The sequence below is a fragment of the Erythrolamprus reginae genome, chromosome Z, assembly GCF_031021105.1.
Source record: "Erythrolamprus reginae isolate rEryReg1 chromosome Z, rEryReg1.hap1, whole genome shotgun sequence".
NCBI lineage: Eukaryota > Metazoa > Chordata > Lepidosauria > Squamata > Dipsadidae > Erythrolamprus > Erythrolamprus reginae.
Window position 1 is genome coordinate 129,298,352 of NC_091963.1, and position 24,405 is coordinate 129,322,756.

General features: G+C 42.2%; 2 protein-coding genes across 5 annotated transcripts in view; one reads left to right on the forward strand and one right to left on the reverse strand.

Moving 5' to 3' along the window:
• Positions 1–14,251, forward strand: part of CD37 (CD37 molecule) — a 33,767-nt gene extending 19,516 nt beyond the window's left edge. Inside the window, exons 8-9 of the mRNA XM_070728793.1 lie at positions 2,025–2,108; positions 12,723–14,251. Coding sequence (XP_070584894.1) covers positions 2,025–2,108; positions 12,723–12,800 — 162 coding nt within the window. The 3' untranslated portion in view covers positions 12,801–14,251. The remainder of the gene's footprint in view (positions 1–2,024; positions 2,109–12,722) is intronic.
• A 4,800-nt stretch (positions 14,252–19,051) lies between these two features.
• TEAD2 (TEA domain transcription factor 2) overlaps positions 19,052–24,405 on the reverse strand; it is a 33,783-nt gene continuing 28,429 nt past the window's right edge. For all 4 annotated transcript variants that reach the window (XM_070729481.1, XM_070729482.1, XM_070729480.1 and 1 more), the window contains 2 exons: positions 21,388–21,543; positions 19,052–19,277 (listed from right to left, as the gene is read on the reverse strand). In XM_070729481.1, the coding sequence (XP_070585582.1) occupies positions 19,164–19,277; positions 21,388–21,543 (270 nt within the window). In that variant the 3' untranslated portion in view covers positions 19,052–19,163. The remainder of the gene's footprint in view (positions 19,278–21,387; positions 21,544–24,405) is intronic.

The window sequence follows — 24,405 nt, forward strand, 5'->3', positions numbered from 1 at the left end:
TTTTTTTCTTGTCTCGACCCAGTCATAATTTTTTTTCCAAATTTCATAATATTTTGATTCTTCTTTATTTTTAAGTTTTTGGGTTAATCTGTCCATTTCTGCACAGTCGTGTTTTTTTTTTTATCATTTCTCTTTCTGATGGTGCTTCTTCTTTTTCCCAATTTTGTGCTATTGTAATTCTAATTGCAGTAATCATGTGTTGTATTAAATAATAATAGTCTTTTTAAAGTTTTTGATTTATTATGCCTAGAAGAAAGGTCTCTGGATTTAATATCAGTTTAATTGTGGTAATTTCGAAGATCCATCTTTGGAGTTTTTTCCATGTCTTTTTTATTTGGGGACATGTCCACCATAAATGAAAGAAGGTCCCATTTTTATTTTTACAAGTCTTACACCTACCCTAACCCATAACAAGGTAGGACTAATCAGATCTTGGGGTAAGGTTATTTTCAAGGAATAGTTGCAAGAGAGGGCACTCTGCCTCTTGGGCTTTGTAAACAACCTCCTTAAGAGAAAGGGCAATCTCAATCTGCTTGGATGGACACAAGCTACGGGGCAAGTTGGTTTTGTAAATATGTAGGCCCTTAGCCATAGCGGTATTGATTTCAGCCTCTTTCTGCTGAGTCCTTAAAATGAACCGCCAGTTAGTTTGGGATGATGAAAGGAAGTAGGTATTCATACATTGCAAAAGTAATTTGTGGGACTCAACACTTCCTGATATGGAGAAGGATGGTGGCATGGGTGTTTCTGAACCCACATTCGAAAAGGAAAGGACTGGAAAAGGCAAGGTTAGGACCAGAGTGCAGAAAACAACGATGGAGTCTTCTTTTCTGATTTTTTGGGGGTGGGTTTTTTTGGCTGTATCTGATGGGCTGCAAAGTGGGGGCGAGTGAGATGTGCCGAATAGAATAGAAGAGAAGAGCTGTTGCACTTACCTGAACGGTCTTCTCAATGTGCTGCATGGAGAGTCCAAATCCACCCGGCCTGTTGGCTCAGGGTCGCAGTTTTTATTGTGTTTTATGTCAATAAAGTTTTATATATATATATTACACCTGTCTACGCCTTCGTTTAAAAACTGAACCCTCCGGGACAGTTAGAGGGTGTAACCAATTCAAATATTTAAATTTTAAACTCAGTCCCTACCAATAAGACTAGAGTATAACCCATGTTGGACTCTCCTAAGCAGCGCATTGGAGAATAGAACCTAAGAGAACAGAACAGAACATAATTCTTTATTGGTCAAGTGTGATTGGACACACAAGGAATTTGTCTTGGTGCACATGCTCTCAGTGTACATAAAAGAAAAGATAAGTTCATCAAGAATAATAAGATACAACACTTAATGGTAGTCCAGGTACATATAAACAATCCCTTCATTTTAGGAACCAGTCAATATAAATTATAAGGATACAAGCCACAAAGTTACAGTCTCACAGTCATTTGAGGGAGGAGATGGGTGATAGGAATGATGAGAAGATTAATAGTAGTGCAGACTTAGTAAACAGTGTTGAGAGAATAATTTGTTTAGCAGAGTTATGGCGTTTGGGGAAAAACATTCTTGTGTCTAGTTGTCTTGGTGTGCAGTGCTCCATAGTCTCGTTTTGAGGGTAGGAGTTGAAACAATTTATGTCCAGGATGGGAGGGATCAGTAAATATTTTCACCACCCTCTTTTTGACTTGTGCAGTATACAGGTCCTCAATGGAAGGCAGATTGGCAGCAATTGTTTTTTCTGCAGTTCTGATTATCCACTGAAGTCTGTGTCGGTCTTGTTGAGTTGCAGCACCAAACCAGACAGTTATAGAGGTGCAGATGACAGACTCAATGATTCCTCTGTAGAACTGGATCAGCAGCTCCTTGGGCAGTTTGTGCTTCCTGAACTGGCGCAGAAAGAACGTTCTTTGCTGTGCTTTTTTGATGATGTTTGTGAGGTTAAGTGTCCATTTTAGATATGGTAAAAATTATAAGGGTTGTCCTTAAAATTCCATTTCATGCTCCTTTTTAATCTACTTTTGTCCATTTTCAGGGCTGCAGGGAGAGTGTCCAAACCTGGCTGAACAACAACCTCATCAGCATTGTAGGGATCTGCCTTGGGATTGCTCTCCTAGAGGTAAGCGCTCCTGAATGACAGCTGGATACAGCTACATTTCTACCAATGGTGCTGAAATAATGCAGGGAGGGGAAAATATTGATAGGTTTGGAGACATCCCCAAATCATTCAGTTTATACCCCCTTGCATGGTGTTTATTTTCAGGACTCTCCAAAGACATTTTGAAATAATCACAATCGTTTTTCCCATCGACCTCAATTATATCTGGGCCTGTAGCACTGAAATACAATTGGGTCTTCTAGGCAGAAACAATCCCATACAGCCACTTCATCCTCTGGAATATTAAGCTAAATATTCGATGCTATTTGATGGCATTCAGCTTTGACCATTTGAGGCCTTTTTTAAATTTTTTAATTTTTTTTATTGAATTTTCAAAAGGACAAACAAGGACATACAACACTAAACATTTAAGGAGCTACCATTGCTCCTCTTGTCGTAGAAGTCTAACTAATACAAAAATGTAAAAAATCCTATCTATGATCAGATCAAAGCAGAAATGTCATACATGTAAGTTGGAATATTAAGCTAAATATTCAATGCTATTTCATGGCATTCAGCTTTGACCATTTGAGGCCTTTTTTTAAAAGTGTCCAATAGTTGTAGCTCCTTGGATAATTTGCTGTTTGTTTATTTATTTATTCATTCGATTTTTATGCCGCCTTTATCCTTAGACTCAGGGTGGCTTACAACATGTTAGCAATAGCACTTTTTAACAGAGCCATCATATTGCCCCCACAATTTTAACAGAGCCAGGGTGGCGCAGCAGGTCGAGTGCTGTACTGCAGGCCACTGAAGCTGACTGTAGATCTGTAGGTCAGCGGTTCAAATCTCATCACCAGCTCAAGGTTGACTCAGCCTTCCATCCTTCCGAGGTGGGTAAAATGAGGACCCGGATTGTGGGGGCAATATGCCGGCTCTGTTAAAAAGTGCTGTTGCTAACAAGTTGTAAGCCGCCCTGAGTCTAAGGAGAAGGGTGGCATAAAAATTGAATGAATGAATGAATGAATGAATGAATGAATGAATGAATGAATGAATGAACGAACAATCTGGGTCCTCATTTTACCCACCTCGGAAGGATGGAAGGCTGAGTCAACCTTGAGCCGGTGATGAGATTTGAACCGCTGACCTACAGATCTACAGTCAGTTGAGTGGCCTGCAGTACAGCACTCTACCTGCTGTGCCACCCGGCTCTCTATTTTTTTTTTTCTGCAGGGAACAACAAAAGCAGAAGGAATGATTATGTAATGATCCAAACCTGTTTTTCTTCTACCCGGCTAAAATGCCATTATATTTTTGCCGTCAGTGCTATTATTCAAATCCTATATTTTGCCCAGCGTTGTCCCTACCAGTCTCCTCATTTGCAGCAGCAGGCATTGCTGGTAGACGCTAGAAATGTTTATACGTGCTTGATTGTGAGTGATAAAGAACTGAGGTCTTTATTTCTCCATCCTGGATCTTTCTTGTAGTTACTGCAGCTGCTGTGCATGTTGCTGGTCACTGCATTAGAACACAAGGACCTGCATAGTGGTGGCTCCCAGGAGATCCCTAACAGGTGGCTAAAGGGAGTGCATAGATGTTTCCAGCTTTCTGCCGTGCCTTGTTATTTGTTTCTTCTTATTTTGGGGAAGGAAGTGTTATTTCTTCTCTGTGCATGTCCTGTGACCTGTGTGACTCAACGAGTGCGGTGCAAGGGCCACTGGTTTTTCTTCGGTGGTGGAAGCATTTGGCCAGGAAAGCTGCTTTCATCCCCAAATGTCATGGTGCCGTGCTTGTGCATTCGCAAGGAAGATGCTCAGCAAGACCTGGGCTACTGAGAAATCCCATATAAATCCTTGTGGTCTGCAGTTCCAGCCTGGGAATAGCAAAGGACAGGCTCACAGTGCCTCTGGTAGCCAAAATAGGACACTGGGGGGTGGGGGATTTTGCAGGGCCCTACAAGTGCCCTGTTTTGGCTGAGAGATGCTGCAGGAGATGTCGGTCCCGTCTCCCTCATCCCCAGCCGACCTGAGGAGGAGAAACACAATGCTGATCCGACTCTCAAAGAAATCCAGTTTGAATTAGGCAGTTCCTTCCACCATTTCGTTCTTCACATTTTCTCTATTATTCAAAGAGAATGAACCAATTTTAGGACTCGTTGATTCAGTTCTCAACCATTCGTCATGTAATGAGTCCGTGACCATTTGAAAGAGGGGTGTCAATCCAGCGTTGGTGATAAATTTAGCGGCTTGCCACTCTTATCTGTAGAAGGCCTGATGTTTATGGAAACTTGGGAGGGGGGTGATTTCAGATGCAGCCAAAAAGCATTCTTTCGAGAAGTTCAAGGCCATCATATCTCCACCACCTGGGCGGAAGCGGAAGGAGGAGTTGCCACACTGGCACAACCTAAGTGGGAAATGTGGCAAATTTGTGGGTGGTGGGCAAGGCATGTGAACTTTCAACTGTGTGAGAAGCTCATATTCGTGTCCCCCAGCATAGATGCTAGGATGGCTCTGGAAAATAAATTGGAACTTTGAGGAATGCCTTGACTTGGGCTCTGATTTAAATTTGGATGTTACCTGGAACTTTGACAATCTAAGTTGCCTAAGGCCACATTGAGCACTTGTACGACAGGAAGTAAAAGCTGATTGTGAGTAGAATGCTTGTGACTTGGCTGGAGTTTTGTATCACTTTTCCTTAATAAATATATTGTGTTATGAAATCTGTTCATTCTTTTTAAATAACTCTGTAATGTAGAATAGCGTGGTAATTTTAGAAGAATGATTTAGGCCAGAAGGAAGCCCAGGTGGCACAGTGGTTAGAATGTAGTATTGCAGGCTAATTCTGCTAACTGCCAGTCAGCAAAGCAGTGGAAGTGATGTGCCGGTGCCTGGAGGCTGTTGGGGACTGGATGGGTGTCAACAAACTCAACAAACTCAAACTCAATCCAGACAAGACGGAGTGGCTGTGGGTGTTGCCTCCCAAGGACAATTCCATCTGTCCATCCATTACCTTGGGGGGGGGAACTACTGACCCCCTCAGAGAGGGTGCGCAACTTGGGCGTCCTCCTCGACCCACAGCTGACATTGGAACATCATCTTTCAGCTGTGGCGAGGAGGGCGTTTGCCCAGGTTCGCCTGGTGCACCAGTTGCGGCCCTATTTGGACAGGGAGTCATTACTCACAGTCACTCATGCCCTTATCACCTCGAGATTTGATTACTGCAACACTCTCTACCTGGGGCTACCTTTGAAAAGTGTTCGGAAACTTCAGATCGTGCAGAACGCAGCCGCGAGAGCCATCGTGGGGCTTCCCAGATTCGCCCACGTTTCTACAACACTCCGTGGCCTGCATTGGCTGCCGATCAGTTTCCGGTCACAATTCAAAGTGTTGGTCATGACCTTTAAAGCCCTACATGGCATTGGACCAGAATACCTCCAGAACTGCCTACTACCGCACGAATCCCAGCGGCCAATAAGGTCCCACAGAGTCGGCCTTCTCCGGGTCCCGTCGACTAAACAATGTCGTCTGGCGGGCCCCAGGGGAAGAGCCTTCTCTGTGGCGGCCCCGGCCCTCTGGAATCAACTCCCCCCGGAGATTAGAACTGCTCCCACCCTCCTTGTCTTCCGTAAACTACTTAAGACCCATCTATACCGCCAGGCATGGGGGATTTGAGACACCTTTCCCCCAGGCTTATTATAATTTATGTTTGGTATGTATGTGTTGTTTGGTTTTTTAAATTGATAGGGTTTTTAGTTTTTTCTTAATATTAGATTTGTGCCTGTACAATATTGTTTTATCGCTTGTTGTGAGCCGCCCCGAGTCTTCGGAGAGGGGCGGCATACAAATCTAATAAATTATTATTATTATTATTATTATTATTATTATTATTTAATCCTCCCCAGTTCAAGGTTGACTCAGCCTTCTATCCTTCTGAGGTGGGTAAAACGAGGACCTAGATTGTTGGGGGCGATATGCTGACTTTGTAAACCGCTTAGAGATGTCTGTAAAGCACCATGAAGCAGTATATAAGTCTTAAGTGCTATTGCTATTAAGTTTATTCCAATTGGGTAGTTTATTGGACAATGTTGGGCCATTCACTCTTTCAGCCCAGACTTAGAGAATGGTTATTTGTTAACATAAAAGGAGACCAGGTTTGCCCAGGTTCGCCTGGTGCATCGGTTGCGACCCTATTTGGACCGGGAGTCACTGCTCACAATCATTCATGCCCTCATCACCTCGAGGCTTGACTACTGTAACGCTCTCTACATGGGGTTACCTTTGAAAAGTGTTCGGAAACTTCAGATCGTGCAGAATGCAGCTGCGAGAGCAATCATGGGCTTCCCTAAATATGCCCATGTTACACCGACACTCCGCAGTTTGCATTGGTTGCTGATCAGTTTCCGGTCACAATTCAAAGTGTTGGTTATGACCTATAAAGCCCTTCATGGCACCGGACCAGATTACCTCAGGGACCGCCTTCTGCCGCATGAATCCCAGCGACCAGTTAGGTCCCACAGAGTGGGTCTTCTCCGGGTCCCGTCAACTAAACAATGTCGCTTGGCGGGACCCAGGGGAAGAGCCTTCTCTGTGGCGGCCCCGGCCCTCTGGAACCAACTCCCCCCAGAGATTACAATTGCCCCCACCCTCCTTGCCTTTCGTAAACTACTTAAAACCCACCTCTGCTGCCAGGCATGGGGGAATTAAGATTTCTTCTCCCCCTAGGCCATTACAATGGTATGCATGGTATGTTTGTATGTGTGTTTGGCTTTCTATATTAAGGGGTTTTAATTTGCTTTTAATATTGGATTATTATTGTATATTGTCTATGATTGCTCTTAGCCGCCCCGAGTTTTCGGAGAGGGGTGGCATATAAATCCAATAAAACTTGAAACTAAACTTGACCCTTTGTAGAGCTGCCTTGAACTCTCGCACAAGCAATGCAAGAGATAACAATTCCCATCATCCCAAACCAGCACAGCCAATGGTTGCTGAAGTTGATAGCCAATGTAGTCCAACACAACTAGAGTAGTCAACAAATAGCTTTCTCTATGAGCATGTGTGGGAGTAACCTTTCTGGGAATCTGTTGTTCTCCTTGCTAACTTTCTGAATTGGCTGGAAGACAATAGATTATGTGTCTGTGGGTTGAGAGTAGTTTGCTTTTGAAGATTACAAATGATTGTGTTACTCCCTTTTTTAAAAAAAGAAAAACAAACACAGCTGTTTGTGCTGTTCCGTGAAGGTTTTAACAAATTGGCATATATCCTAAGGGCCTGGATTTTAAAGGAAGAGGAACAAAATGTTTTTTCTGGCATTCCCCAATGGGAATCGCATAGATTTGGAAAACCCATGAAATTAATCTAACTTTATGAGGCAGGTCTAAATTTAGAAATCAGAGATTCTTATTAGCTCTTTTTCAAAGTTCCCGTGATGAATTCTGCCTCTTTCGTTATTCCTTCTTTCTGCACATTGAGTGCCATTCAAGAAGAGCTTTTAACCTTTGGGCCTTTTGGGGATAAGCCCTGCCTGTGGCTGCAGCTCAAAACCCTAGCTGTTCCAGTGTGCTTTTGATAGGCTGACTGCTGGGTATAGGCACATAGTGACTGCTACGTTTCTGTGTTTCTCAACACCTACACACCCTATTCTTGGCATAAGTCTGGGCATGTCTGCAAAGGGTGAAGTGTTGGTTTGCTTCCCAAAGTGATGCATGAGCCCCTGAGTTATGTTTGTGCTATTCCTTAATTCTCCCTCATTCCTGAAACCTCTTTCAATTTAGGGTGAAGGCTCGTTCCCTAAGCTCGTGGGTTGGTTTCTGATCATTTCGTTTCCAGATCAGGATAACATCTTCTGCAGAGTTTAGGACAGTGATGGCAAACCTATGGCACACGAAGCCATAACTGCTGACACATGAACTGTTGCACTAACTCAGCTCCAATGTGCATGTATGTGCTGGCTAGCTGATTTTTGGCTCCCACAGAGGCTCTGGGAGGGCATTTTTGGCTTCCAGAGAGCCTCCAGGGGGATGGGGGAGGGTGGTTTTATCCTCCCCTGACTCCAGGGAAGCCTTTGGAGCCTGGGGAGGGTGAAACACGACCCTACTGGGCCCACCAGAAGTTGGGAAACAGGCCATTTCTAGCATCCAAAGGGCCTCTGGGGGGAGGCGGAAGCTGTTTTCGCCCTCCCCAGGCATTGAATTATGGATGTGGGCACTCACACATGAAGGATAGCATGCGCACATGCTCTTTCGGCACCCGAGGGAAAAAAGATTCCCATCACTGGTTTGGAGATGTCATTGTCAGTGTTTTCCTGCTTATAAGGACTTTCTGTGGTCCGTAAGTCTTGTAATGGATCAGGTTTGGGTGTGTTGAGGATCTTGTGTGGGTCCGTTTTGAATCATCAATGAGAGACTTCTGACAGATCTTGTGATGGGGAGGTTACATCAGGCCAGGGTCATTGGGAGGTGAACTGGTGGTTGGGAGGGGGGGCTTGTATGTATTGGTTGAGGATCAGTGCTGTCTCTGGTTGGCTGTATGGTTGATTTGGATCCTGAAGGGTTCATAGGCTGGTTGTAGGTCTATATGTCTTTTGACTGTAGCAGTTGGTAGCATGGAGAGGGGCAGCATATAAATCTAATAAATAATAATAATAATAATAATAATAATAATAATAATAATAATAATAGCCAATTTTTGTGTTGCTCCAATTGAACTGGTTCTGTTTGGTGTTGGTGTGGGTAAACATGATGAATGTGTTCTCCCACAAGCTGGGAGAACGAACCTTCACCCTCGTCCTACCCCTGAACTACAGATATTCACCACGGTTTGCAAACTTCTTTCCATTTTTATAATCCCTTCCATTATTTCACACACCTGCTGCACAGGGACATCTACCTGGAGTTTTGGCAAGGTAATTCATTCCAGGGCATCGTCAGCCTGAATGTTCCTTTATGACAAATGTGTCACAGGTCCACAATGTTTTGTTTTTCCTTACCTTATTCCTCCTTTGAGGTTAATGTCTTGCTTGCATCTTGTGCTGTTGCAAAAAGACTTTTGCTGGTTCCCCCAGGGCCAAAATGAACCATATCATGCCAGGCCCCCCCAAGAACTGCAGGGGCTACATGAGCACCAATAAGGAGACTTGGAGAGAGGGCAAATATAGCAGAGAACAAAAATCTCCAACCATGTAAAATGCTATAGGTCCGTGATGGCGAACCTATGGCACGGGTGCCAGAGGTGGCACGCAGAGCTATATGTGCTGGCAAACAATCCATTTCCCTAGCTCAAATCCAACATGCATGTGTGTGTGGGCCATCTGATTTTTGGCTCGCACAGAGGCTCCGGGAGGGCATTTTTTGGCTTCCAGAGAGCCTCCGTGAGGATGGGGAGGGAATTTTCACCAAAAGTTGGCCCAGTAGGCTCATGTTTCACCCTCCCCAGGATCCAAAGAATTCCCTGGAGCTGGGGGAAGGTAAAAATGCCCTCCCCCATCCCCTGGGAGGCTCTCTGGAAGTTGGGAAACAGGCCATTTCTGTCCTCCAGAGGGCCTCAGGAGGCAGGAGAAGCTGTTTTCACCCTCCCCTGTCATTGAATTATACATGTGGGCATTCATGCATGCACAAAAGTGCTCACATGCGCTATTTCGGCACCTGGAAAAAAAAGGTTCGCCATCACTGCTGTGGGGCAAAGACTTACCCCTTTTTAAGCATTGAAAGTTATCTCCAGGTGCGGGTTCCACTTACCAGCGGCTACTGGTATGCCCTCCGGGATCATCGTGGGTGGGTGCGCCTCTGGTGGGTGCATGAATCCCCATTGGTGCAAGATTGGGCTTCTGCACATGCGTATCAAGCGAAATCTTGTGTGAGGACAATCTCGTGCACCGGTTTCTTTGCTTCCGCGCATTTGCAGAAGCAACAATCGTCAAAATCTCATGCGCGAGAGCGTCCTCACACGGGATTTTGCTTGGTGCCCATGCGCAGAAGCCAAATCTCATGCATGCACGCATCGGAAGCGCGGAGGTGCATATGCAAGTAAGGGCGTGCATAAGCGCATTAGTGTGCCTTCCGTCCCCTGCCCTATTGTCTCTCCTATATCTCCTATATTTTCTCTTCTATCCCTATATCTTTTCTTCTATTCTCTCATTGATATATTTTATTCCTATATTTTCTCTTCTCTTCTTTCTTTGATATATTTTACTTCGAGTGTATCCTCTATAACCTTCATTGTGTATTATTGTGTATTGGACTGACTAACTAACTAACTAACTAACTAACTAACTAACTAACTAACTAACTACATATATACATACATACATACATACATACATACATACATACATACATACATAAATACATACATAAATACATACATAAATACATAAATAAATACATACATACCGGTACATACATACATATATACATACATACATACATACATACATACATACATACATACATACATACATACTGTTCTGTCTGGGTGCCCCCAGACTTCAACACCAACTGGAAAAAGCAGCCAGACACGCTGGTAAAAGCAAAATCACTTTATAGTTTGAAAAATAAACACAGAGAAAAACCTGTTCTTCCCAACAGGCAGGCTATGAGACTTCACAGCAGAGTCCTGACGGCCAGACAATACAGCAGACTTCTTGCTGGCACACCCACCACTGTAGAGAATAAGACCCCATGCCTTTCCCCCCCAAGGTTTCAGTATTCAAAGTCACAAACCAGAATTCCAAGACGCCAAAGATCACAGCCAGGTCCCAGGACTCCCAAAGATAATACTCCACAAGCCAGGAAGGGTGGGTCTGCCTTCCAGAGAGCACCACACCCAAACCCAGCTGTTGCCTCTTTAGTGCTGAAAGTACCTGGCTAATTGTCCCCTTCATTGTGTTGCTCTTCTCTGCCGGAGATCGATGATTGCTTGTGCATTTTCATCTAAGGAATCCAGGCTGCTTGCTGGGGAGAGCTCCCCCTCGGGGGACTCTGGCTGTCCTCCCTCTCCCTCAGCCTGAGATTCCTCCTCCCCGTCTGCCTGAACCTCCTGTTCCTCATCCTCCCCCTCTGAGCAGGAAGCCGGCAGAGGATCAGCCGTTCCCTGAGGGGCCTCAGACGGAATCACAACACATACATACATACATGCTTACATACATACATACGTACAGTCTCCAGAAAGGGGCGGCATACACGTCTAATAAATTATTATTATTATTATATATACATACATACATAAATTTCCACCACCAGGACCCCGATCCCAGCTGTACCAGCTGCAATCCATTACTGGTCATCTCCTTCCTTCCAGGAAGATGTATTCTATGAGCCATTCTGACCTCCATAGATTCTTTCCCTCTTGTGTATTTAATTTTTCCTATGGACGGTGATTATATTTCAAGAATTCCACGGTCAGCCTGACCATTGCTGATCCATGTGTCTGGAGAGCACCTAGATAAGGGAAAGGGCTTCAAGGATGATGGTGATTGTAGTTCAGCGCGCGCACACACAAGACACCTGTTTGGGCTCGACAAGGATTCAGAGATAGCTTCTGTACTCATGAGTTGTAATTTCAGGGCTTAGGTCCAGACGTGGGGTGGGCAACTGTGGCTTCTTTACAACTTGTGGGCTTCAGCTTCTGGCTGGCTGAAGAATTCTGGGAATTGAAGACCACACGTTGTGAAGGAGCCATCCCAGGATTCAACCTTTCCAGTGCCTTGGATCTCCAATGGCCAGAAATCTCGAGCAGAAATACTGGAAGTTGAAGTCCAACACATTTGAAGACAACAGAATCATATTACATTGCCCCCACCCTCCTTGCCTTTTGTAAACTTCTTAAAACCCACCTCTGCCGTCAGGCATGGGGGAACTGAGACATCTTCCCCAGGCCTGTATAGAAACATAGAAACATAGAAGACTGACGGCAGAAAAAGACCTCATGGTCCATCTAGTCTGCCCTTATACTATTTCCTGTATTTTATCTTACAATGGATCTATGTTTATCCCAGGCATGTTTAAATTCAGTTACTGTGGATTTACCAACCATGTCTGCTGGAAGTTTGTTCCAAGGATCTACTACTCTTTCAGTCAAATAATATTTTCTCATGTTGCTTTTGATCTTTCCCCCAACTAACTTCAGATTGTGTCCCCTTGTTCTTGTGTTCACTTTCCTATTAAAAACACTTCCCTCCTGAACCTTATTTAACCCTTTAACATATTTAAATGGTTCGATCATGTCCCCCCTTTTCCTTCTGTCCTCCAGACTATACAGATTGAGTTCATTAAGTCTTTCCTGATACCCATGTATGTTATGTTGTGTGTATGTCTTTTTAAATTATGGGTTTTTAGATTTTTAAATATTAGATTTGTATTGCACATTGTTTTTTTACTATTGCTGTGAGCAGCCCCGAGTCTACGAAGAGGGGCAACATACAAATTTAATAAATAATAATAATAATAATAATAATAATAATAATAATAATGATAATAATGATAATAATGATAATAATGATAATAATGATGATGATGATCTTATTTAATCTTATTTTTAAGCTGCTTTACAAACTATCCCACACGTGGAGTTTAGCTTTTCTTATGACAGATGTGTGATTGCTGTTTCTTTTACTAAAATATTTCTTTTCCCCCCACAGCTCTTCCTCATGATGGTTTCGATGTTTCTGTGTAGAACCATTGGCCCCAACTATGACAAGCTGTCTCGTTATTCTTAGGCAAATAAACTTTTGGGGGGAAACGGCATTGAAAAACTTGTGTCTTATTCTGACACTCAACCAGGGTTTTAAAACAATATATTTTAGGGCTCCAGTTGTGTTCAACAAGTTTACTATCTAACTTGAACTATCCTAATTGATCCAGTCTTGGAAACTGAGATGAAACTTTCAAGAATCAGAGCAATCAATAAGAAAACAGTACCATGAAACAGGTTTTATCTTCACTTAGCTCTTAAATGTCCTCCAAAAATTATAGCCGCATCGGCTTTTCCCTTTACAGTGAATCCCTACATTAAGATAGAGTTCTATGTTTTTATATTGCATTGTCCTGGAATGGACAGATTTTAGTGGCCAAGCCCTGATCTACCTTTGCATGAGAAGAACTATTTTACCATAAATCACTTATTGCTAGGATCCATCAAATACAATCTGGGAAAAATAATTTGTTAAAAGCGTATACTTTTTACCTAAAGCTAAAAAATGTACTTTTTTTTTTTAAAAAAAGTGAAATTCTCGGCATTTGGTCAACGGTCCAGATTGTGAATTAACAGTGGTGTTGAGCCACTTGATTGGACCATGAATTTTTTGTATCATTCCTGCTACCACTGAGGTATGATCTATTCAGCCAGACTTCAAACATTCTCAGCTATATGTAGGATATAAGCAAACCTCAACGTTGTATGTTCTATGCTACTCTTGACATGTACTTTAGTTATTTAGCCTTTTATACCACAATCTTGTCTTGATTTTGGTTGAATTAACCTATGTTGAAAACAGCTCAGTTAAGAAAGCTGTGCTTCTCCCTTACGTTTGGACTAAACTGTTCCATCACCAGCCTTTTCCCCCTTGTTGCATAAAAGGCATAAGGAACCTGAGATCCATCTGATATTGTTCACCAATGGCTCCTAATTGTCCCAGCCTTCATAGACAGTAGTAAGGAATGCTGAATGACAAGTTCCACAGCACTGAATTTGTAAACTTTTTGGAGCTCATGACTCACTAGCTAGTTTAGAGGAAGGATGTGCCTGGTTTGGAATGAAGCAATGGGTCTGTTGGCACCGGGGATGCATTGGCATAGCCATTAAGACTTCTATGGATTTTTGGATATCACCTCTTTACTGTCCCAGCAGGTGTAAATGAAGAGGACACCTTATCTTTGAACCCCAACAATTGGACATGGTTTTTGGGTTGCGCCTTGCACACTTACAACTCTTTTGCAGGGCAGATGAGAAAACTCTCTTCTTTTGCTCTTTGTTCTGTGGTATATTTATATATTCAGCTTGGATGTTTAAAACAGAAGTATAAAGGGGGAAATACTTTGAGGAAGAGGACGCAGGTGGAGTGAGGCACATATATAATTTCACCTCCTTTCTCACAGCTTACTGTGGTTTGTTCTTGGCAGAATTACTTTTTTAAAAATTTATGTTTTGTAAATAAAAATTATCCATAAACGGTTGTGTTTGATTATTTGAACGTGGATGTAAAATAGCTTTTAGCTACAGGTAGCCCTCGACTTCTTACAAAGGTTCATTTAGTGACTGTTCAAAGTTACAACGGCACTGAAAAAAGTGAAGTATGATCTTTTTTCACACTTAACTGTTGCGTTGATCACATGATTTACATTTGGATGCTTGACAAATTCATGATGGTTGTAGGTCATGGCATCGGGCGAGAATATCTCCGGGACCGCCTTCTGCCGCACGAATCCCAGCGACCGGTTAGGTCCCATAAAGTTGGCCTTCTCTGGGTCCCGTCAACTAAACAATGTCGTCTGGCGGGACCCAGGGGAAGAGCCTTCCCTATGGTGGCCCCGACCCTCTGGAACCAGCTCCCCCTGGAGATTAGAATTGCCCTCACCCTCCTTGTCTTTCATAAACTCCTTAAAACCCACCTCTGTCGTCAGGCATGGGGGGACTGAGACATCTCCCCCAGGCCTATACAGTTTATGCATGGTATGTTTGTGTGTATGTTTTCTTTTTTAATAAGAGGTTTTTAGTGACTTTTAATTATTGGATTTGTTATAGATTGTTTTATTGTTGTTGTGAGCCGCCCCGAGTCTACGGAGAGGGGCGGCATACAAATCTAATAAATAATAATAATGTGATTCACGTTACTAATTTAACAATGCACTTAACAAGTGTGGGGAGAAAAGTCATAAACTGGGGCAAAACTCAATAAATCTTTCCCTTAGCAGCATGGATGTTGGGGTCAATAGTGGTCGTAAGTTGAGGACTACCTGTGTTTTCAATAGTGACAAATATCTATAGCAAGATATACACATCTGACATTATCAAAGTTGATCTAGACTCACAACACCAAGGATGGAAGGCGAAGGTGGAAGTTTGTCCTCTGAGCTTTTGGGGTTGGTTTTCATTGCCAGGCTAGGTAACACTTTCAGTGGAATTAAGGGAAGTTATTTAGCTATTTCTCAAAAATAATAGATGTACTATTTATTAATGTATGAGCAGAGTAATCCTTGTTTACCAAGGTTGTGCACACACAGAAACGTTTAGATTAGTTGTGAGTAACTACTTGGCTACACACACATATTCTAACTTGAGTTAAAGTTTACTTGGAGAAATAATGTATTCAGATAAACAGTCTAAAGCAGTGGTTCCCAACCTTTTTTTTGGCCATGCCCCACCTAAGCATCTCTAAGATCCTGATGCCCCCCACCCCACTGTGACATATAATTCTTACTATTCAAAAAGTGAACTCCTACTCACATGGAGGAAGCCTAAAATGCCATTAATTTGGGTTTAAACAAGGTTCCAACTTCCCACTTGAAAAATCAAATTACCCCCCTGTGGGGCGTGCGCCTCAGTTGGGAACCAGGAGTCTAAAGTCTACGGAGAGGGACATAATAATAATAATAATAATAATAATAATAATAATAATAATAATAATAATAATAATGAAAGAAAGTATGGATCATCGACATCGCAATCCCAGGAGACAGAATTGAAAAGCAGCTAGAGAAATTAGTGAAATACGAAGATCTAAAAATCGAGCTGCAACGACTCTGGCATAAGCCAGTGAAAGTGGTCCCAGTGGTACTTGGCACGCTGGGCGCAGTACCAAGGGATCTCAGCGGACATTTGAAAACCATTGGAATTGACAAAATCTCCATCTGTCAATTGCAAAAGGCCGCTTTACTGGGATCGGCAAACATAATTCACCGCTACATCACACAGTCTTAGGTGCTTGGGAAGCGCCCGACTGGTGATGAAATACGAAATCCAGCATAGTGATCTCGTTTGCTGTGTTGTACTGACATAATAATAATAATAATAATAATAATAATAATAATAATAAAGTCATATACATAATAAGTCCAAATATTGCCAAATACATAGTCTTTCTTAGCAGTTGACTTTGTCTTAATCAGCAAACAAAGATATCAAGCACACGTTTAAGCTATAATATGTAACTACAACACAGAGAGATTGCTTAGCAAACCTAACAGTGAGTAGTCATTAACAGTGAGTAATCAGACAAAGAGGTTGACTCAGAGAAATAAGCTATAAATTCTAGTTCCCCCTTGTGGCAGTCTGTAATATCTGCAGCCAATATAATGCCAACCCAGCAGTTATGGACAGAGTCCTAACACTACTGATAGGATCCCTTGTATAATAGCCAAGAATGAGCAAGCAGAATAAAAGGCATGTCTCCTAGTCAACTCTAAGCCACATCCTTTATTCCAGTTGATTAATCAATGTCAACTGGCTGGTTTTGAATCATAAAGGAGCCTCCTGAGATACAACAGACCTATGTTAAATGAATTGTAAGTTGACATCTACCTGTCTATTGTCCCCCTTTCCTACCAAAGAGGAAGAGATGGAAGCACCTATACCAAAGATGATAATCATGAACATACAGTGGTACCTCTACTTAAGAACGCCTCTACTTAAGAACTTTTCTAGATAAGAACCGGGTGTTCAAGACTTTTTTGCCTCTTCTAAAAAACCATTTTTTACTTAAGAACCCAAGCCTGGAAAAATTTCTCAGGAAATTTGAGACCGGTACGAAAGCCCGGCCAGTTTCCTGCCATTCCCCCTTTAATCCTGGTTATCTCGGACTTTTCTGGACTGCCAAAGAAGCCTTTCGGTGGTGCTTAAGGAGGCTTTGGCAGTCCAGAGCGAATAAAGCATTTTGTTGCCTCCTGGAGTGTCTGGACACGGAAAGGCAAAAGGGGGCGCTTCGCCCCTGCCGAATCAACTCAGCTTCAGCCAAACCAAGCAATCACCACAGTGAAGGAAAGGTGCCGGCTACAAAGCGGGCGAGCAAGGGAAGAGGAAGCAGGTAGCAGCAGCAGCTGCCTTTTGGTCAAAGGAGTGGGAGGTTCCCCCCTCTTGCCCACCTGGGCTTCTCTCTCTGGCGCAGTGTATGAGAGGCAGCCTCACACTGGGTGTATTGGAGGCACATGCTCCTCCTTGCCACCTCAGAATCCCTCTTTTTTTTTAAAGCCTTAAAGTTTTAGATTTTTCTTGATTCCCCTCACCTCACCTTCCTTCAGCAGCGACTGTCCTCCTCCTCTTCTCCCTCCTCCTCCTCCCACCCAAATTCCAAGCTTTTATTTCTTTCCTAATGGTTTTGCACGCATTATTTGCTTTTACATTGATTCCTATGGGAAAAGTTGCTTCTACTTACAAACTTTTCTATTTAGGAACCTGGTCACGGAACGAATTAAGTTCTTAAGTAGAGGTACCACTGTACATTTAGCCAGATAAGGCTTATTCAGATCGAACATATAATGAAGCTCAATTTACTTTTATATTTTTCTTTCATTTAAGAGTGGGGTTATGTGTGGTCATTCTGATTCCAGAGCTAAAAACATAATTTCATTCATTCTCCAAACTTTGGACAGCTATTTTTAAAAAGAAATGCTTCCTTAGATATAAAACTAAGGCAGCCGAAGGCAAGAGAAACAGGGCTTAGAAGACCACCTTTTTTTGTTTCCAATTGTTAATGCTCCTCCTGATCTTTAATTACTCATATGGGTAATATTAAAATATTTCAAAGATACATAGCGGACTATGTGATCTCATGCTCACTGTGTTTTTTGAGTTTTGTAAGATAATACATTCGTACAGTTTGAATTGTTGTCTACTTTTGAAATGGTACCAACGTGAGCCTAGCCAGCAAAGAAGAAATTAGACAACTGAGTCAAGAATTTTGCTAAGCAAAATGGTTAAGTGAATCACGTCCAATTTTACAATATTTTTTTGTGCTGTGGATGTTAAGTGAACCGTTGTAAAGCAAATCTGTCTTTTCTCATTGATTTGCCTGTTGGATACCAGCTGGGCAATCACATGATTCCCAAATGCTAAAACCTTTATAAATATATGCTGGTTGCCAAGCACCCAAATTTTGATCACACGGCCATGTGTGTGCTATGATATTGTAAGTACAAGGAATTGTTATAAGTCACTTTTTAGTGCTATTGTTAACTTCAAAAGGTCACTAAATGAATAATATTAAGTAGTGGACTGTACTCCACAAAGGAGATTAATTCAATACAGGACGAGAATTCAAATTTTATTTAAAACTTTTATTAAACAATATTACAGCCAAGTCTTCAACTTGAGTCACATTAAACCCTATTGTTTGTGATGGACTCTTAAAAAGGATGTTGGGGGGGGACGGACATGAATTTGCGGCATCAGGATATGCATTCCTGATATAAATCTTTCCCTAGAGGAATCTGACATGATAGTATAGGAATGGGTTCACTCTTCAGCAGTTTGCAAGAATTAAGTTATAATATACATCAAAACCTGACTGTCGTACAAAACAGAAGTGCTAAGAAATGCGTTTTCTTCTTACAATGGAGTGTTAAATCCCAAGAAGCAATGACATGGGACAATATTCTCCCAGGAGATTTAGAAGGATACGCATGGAGTTGAGTCCTCAACATGCCTGAGATGATTTGACCAAAAAAAGAGGATTATTCCAGAAGTACACTTGTTCAAAGGACCGTCCCACCTGTAAGATGGCCCACTGAACAGTGGATTCAAGCTTTTTAAACGTTTAGGTCTAAAGCTTGGTTTTGTGGTCATCAAAAAAGAGAAAAGTATCTGTTAGTAAACTTAAAGATTGACATGAATGGGATCGGCGGTTTTTCAGCCATCGGTTCAGCCATCTAGAACAGTGTTTCCCAACCTTGACCACTTGAAGATATTTGGACTTCAACTCCCAGAATTCCCCAGCCAGCATTCGCTGGCGGGGGAATTCTGGCAGTTGAAGTCCAAATATCTTCAAGTGGCCAAGGTTGGGAAACACTGATCTAGAATGATGGGATGAGATAAGAGGAAGGTGGCCTGCCTGCCTGGGGTTGATTTGCTGAGCCTGGGGAACTATTTCTCAATCCTGGCCCAGCCGATAGATGTGATGCTGTGCTCCCCGTTCACTTGCAGACACCTCAAACACAAAGGCCACACACAGCAGCAATTCCTGAGTTTCTTGATCCCGCAAAACCTGTTTGGAAACGAGAACAACAGTTTTTAATGGCAGCCTTGGCTCATGAAACCAACCAACCCATAACACAGAGCAGATGCGTGTAACCTCCTAAACCCCCTTTCCAGGGAAATTTATTATTTATTTATTTATTTATTTATTTATTGGACTTGTATGCCGCCCCTCTCTGTGGACTCGGGGCGGCTCACAACACATCAATAAAAAACAATATATAATAAACACATTTAAATCCAATTAAAATAAATAACTAATTTAAAGCCATTCTAAAAAGGCTAAAACATTAAAAATCATTCTTTCAAGTTCAAACCACAAACATACCGCACACTCCTCGGCCAGAAGTTAGGGTCTAGTGACCCCAGACCTGGTGACATAAATAAGTTTTCAGATTCTTGCAGAAGGCAAGGAGGGTGGGGGCAGTGTGAATCTCCAGGAGGAGCTGATTCCAGAGGGCTGGGCCCCCCACAGAGAAGGCTCTTCCCCTAGGCCCCGCCAGATGATGTTGTCTAGTTGACGGGACCTGGAGAAGGCTGATTCTATGGGACATAAGCGGTCGCTGGGATTCATGCAGCAGGTGGCGATCCCGTAAATAATCTGCTGCGATGCTAAGTAGGGCTTTATAGGTCATAACCAACACTTTGAATTACATCCAGAAACCAATTGGCAGCCAATGCAGTCCACAAATTAACACAATATTAAAAGTACAAGTAGTCCTTGATTTACAACCATTTGTTTAGTGACTGTTTGAAGTTACAATGGCACACTTAAGACCATTTTAGCTATCTGCATGGTCAGCTGATAAAAATTTGGGTGCTTTTCAACTGTCACGTTTATAAAATAATTATTATTAATAAAAATTAGTAATTCTCCACACGACACTGGGAGCACCATGTTGCTGAATCTTGGCTTATGTGACAGTTGTCTCAGAAACACTTTCAATGAGGATGGAGAAAGTCATATAAAAAAGGCTGGATATTTTCAATGATGCATGTGTGAATCACAACAGGAAGCACAACCTTTAAAAAGGCACACTACTTTCTTAACCCAGGATGCCTCTCTGTCAATAAATGGAATTGATAATTAGCGGTTGTTATGTAAGTATATAAAATATCTTTTTGTCTGCTCAATTAAGTTGAGGACATATTTAAAACAACAAAACATTTAATGACTATTTTCACTATTTAATTGATTAAATGTTCCAGACATAGCTTTAATTGCACATTACTCATTTTGGGATGCTGAGAAACAAGAGATCAGATCATCTCCATAAAGACTAACAAGAGAAGAGTTTCTGGAACAGGTTTAACTTGACTGGCATTCTCAGAGAAGCGACTAACATAACTAACTTTTGTTTTATGAAAAATAAAATCTATCTAGCTTAAATATGCTCTCAAAAAGGCCACAGCAATTTTGTTTTTAAAAGAAATTACACTAAGTTGGTGTTTGTCAACCCTGGCAACTTTTAAGATACTTGGATTTCAACTCCCAGAATTCTCCAGCCGTCATATGCTACCTAGGGAATTGTGCGAATCGAAGTCCAAATATCATAAACTTACCAAGTTTGAGAAATACAGTGTTCCCTCAATTTTGGCGGGTTCGAACTTCGCGAAAAGTCTATACCACGGATTTTCAAAAATATTAATTAAAAAATACTTCACGGGTTTTTTCCCTATACATACCACAGTTTTTCCCACCCGATGACATCATATGTCATCGCCAAACTTTCGTCTGCCTTTAATAAATATTTTTTTAATAAACTTTAATAAATAAACATGGTGAGTAATAATCTGAATGGTTGCTAAGGGAATAGAAAATTGCAATTTAGGAGTTTAAAGTGTTAAGGGAAGGCTTGTGATACTGTTCATAGCCAAAAATAGTGTATTTACTTCCGCATCTCTACTTCGCGGAAATTTGACTTTCGCAGGCGGTCTCGGAACGCATCCCCCGCGAAAAGCGAGGGAACACTGTATTGAACTAAGCTCACTGAGAACTAGAAATTAAAGTAAAACTGAGGTTTGGTCAAAATTTTCTGCTTCCTGATTGCTTTTCTGTGGAAGCATAGTTTTGACTTTAAATTCTTTCTCACCCTCCCCATAATTCCTTTTCCGAATACCTGCAGGATGGTGAAATTTTCAAGCACGCTGTCCATCATTAGTTTTTCTGGTAGTGTTTGGAGTTTGCGAATAAAATTAATGAGGTACTCGCAAAGTGGTGAACGTTTCATACGGAAAACAAAGCGGTCATTTTCCCAGTGAGGCGGCTCGGCTGTCTGGGGAAGCAAGAGGATGAAGTGGGACAGATAAAATAGAAAATGAAATAGATCATAGAGAAGCCCCAAACCTACAACTATACATGCCTACTTTCAGCAATCAATTTTTAAAAGGTTTTTTTTAAATTCCACCATTATTACTTGAATTACTTATAAAAGTAATTCAAGCCAGCGGATATCTATAATACTTTTTCACCCTCCTATTTTCTCCACAACAACAACCCTGTGAAGCAGGTTGGGCTGAGAAAGAGTGACTGGTGCAAAGTCACCTAGCTGGTTTTTATGCCTAAAGCGGGACTAGAACTTACAATCTCCTGCCGATCGGTCCAAAATTATCTAGATGGCTTTTATGCCTAATGCCAGACTAGAACACAAAAATCTCCTGGTTTCTAGGTGAATATCTTAACTACTACTTCCAAAACGGGGATACCTTACAAAAGTAACGTGAGATTCATTATTCTAAATGAAAAACAAATAAAGGCAAATTTCATTGACAAAAGAGACACCTTAAAAAAAGTTCAATTCCTCCCCACCTCAATTCTTTTGTCTGTCTCCTTTCAGGTCTTGCTAGCATCCATCACTGTCTTAAATCACTGCAGCTTTATTTCCCCAAGTCTAATTTTTTGAATCCCAAACCTTTCGCTTCTGTAGACAAAACAAAACTAAACATCCGATTTCCTGTTATGGGGCAACTACCAGATGTGTGGATTTCAACTCCCGGATTTCCACAGCCAGCAAGACTAACAACTAGAGCAGGGGTCTCCAACCGTGGCAGCTTTAAGACTTGTGGACTTCAACTCCCAGAATTCCTTCAACTTCCTCTGGACTTATTGAAGTCCACAAGTTTTAAAAGTTGCCAAGGTTGGAGAACCTTGGACTAGAACAGGGTTAGGCCAAGTTGGCTCTTCTACGACATGTGGACGTCAACTTCCAGAATTCCTGATCCAATCATGCTAGCTCAGGAATTATGGGAGTTGAAGTCCACACGTCATAGAAGAGCCAACTTTGCCTACCCCAGGACTAGAGCAATCCACAAATTGAAACCCAACCATCAGAAAGTTATATTTGAGAAACACTGTAGATAAAATAGTACGTCAAAGGGAGAGATTGTAGCCCAGTTCTTGCTATGGTGGTTTTCTGCCAAAAATAAAAAAATCTGTACCATAAGGCCAATCCCAACCTTTTCTGCATTATACCCCTGGAGTTCAATATACAGTGATACCTCGTCTTACGAACTTAATTGGTTCCAGGACGAGGTTTGTAAGGTGAAAAGTTTGTGAGATGAAACAATGTTTCCCATAGGAATCAATTGAAAAGCGATTAATGCGTGCAAGCCCAAAACTCACCCCTTTTGCCAGCCGAAGCACCCATTTTTGTGTGGCTGGGATTTCCCTGCTGGGATTCCCCTGCAGCATCGCAAAAACACGGAAGTCCGGAGGTGGTGTTTCCCATGGAAGGGAGCCTCAGGGGAATCCCAGCAGCGCAAAAATGGGCACTTCACTGGCAACAGAAGTCCAGAGGTGGGGCAGCCCAGTGGCGGCGGCTTGGGTTTGTAAGGTGAAAGTAGTTTGGAAGAAGAGGCAAAAAAATCTTAAACCCCGGGTTTGTATCTTGATAAGTTTGTATGACGAGGGGTTTGGAAGACGAGGTATCACTGTATCTATAAAAATATATGGTCGAAAACTCTTAATGCCCTGTTTCCCCCAACATAAGACATCCCCTGATAATAAGCCCAATTGGGCTTTTGAGTGCATGTCAATACGGCCAAGCGCTTTGTTTCAGGGTTCAAAAAAATATGATGGTCTTATTTTCGGGGAAACATGGTAATTAATGGTTTTTGAGTTCAGGTTTTTGTTTTAAAAAACCCCGAATGCAGTGCAGAGGGGTCGTGTGCGCATGTGCAGGGGACGGGGGCATGCGTCGGAAGTGCAGAGGGGTTGTGTGTGCATCCCCCATAAGTTAGGGGGAGCATGGAGTGTGGAGGAGATCACACTTGCATTTGGGGGGGAGCATGGGAGCGGCAAAAAGATTAGGCATCACTGCACTATAACATTTCAGACAAATGGTTGTCCAATCTGTTCCTAAAAACTTCCAGTGTTGGAGGATTCACAACTTCTGGAGGCAAGCTGTTCCACCGGTTAATTGTTCTGTCAGGAATTTTCTCACTAGTTCTAAGTTGCTTCTCTCCTTGATTCATTTCCATCCATTGTTTCTTTTCCTATCCTCAGGTGGTCTGGGGAATAGTTTGACTCCCTTTTGTTTGTATTATTATTATTATTATTATTATTATTATTATTATTATTATTATTATTATTATTATTATGTCAATACAACTCAGAAAACGAGATCACTATGTTGGATTTCGTATTTCATCACCAGTCGGGCACTTCCCAAGCACCTAGGACTGCGTGATGTAGCGGCGAATTATGTTTGCTGATCCCAATAAAGCGGCCTTTTGCAATTGACAGATGGAGATTTTGTCAATTCCGATGGCTTTCAAATGCCCACTGAGATCCTTTGACACTGCGCCCAGCGTGCCAAGTACCACTGGGACCACTTTCACTGGCTTATGCCAGAGTCGTTGCAGCTCGATTTTTAGATCTTCGTATTTCACTAATTTCTCTAGCTGCTTCTCCTCAACTCTGCTGTCCCCTGGGATTGCGATGTCGATGATCCATACTTTCTTTTTCTCCACAATCAGGATGTCTGGTGTGTTATGCTTCAGAATTCGGTCAGTCTGAAGTCGGAAGTCCCACCGTAGTTTTGCTTGCTCATTTTCGACCCCTTATTTGGGCTTATGATCCCACCAGTTCTTTGCCACTGGTAAATGGTAGTTCCGGCACAAGTTCCAGTGGATCATCT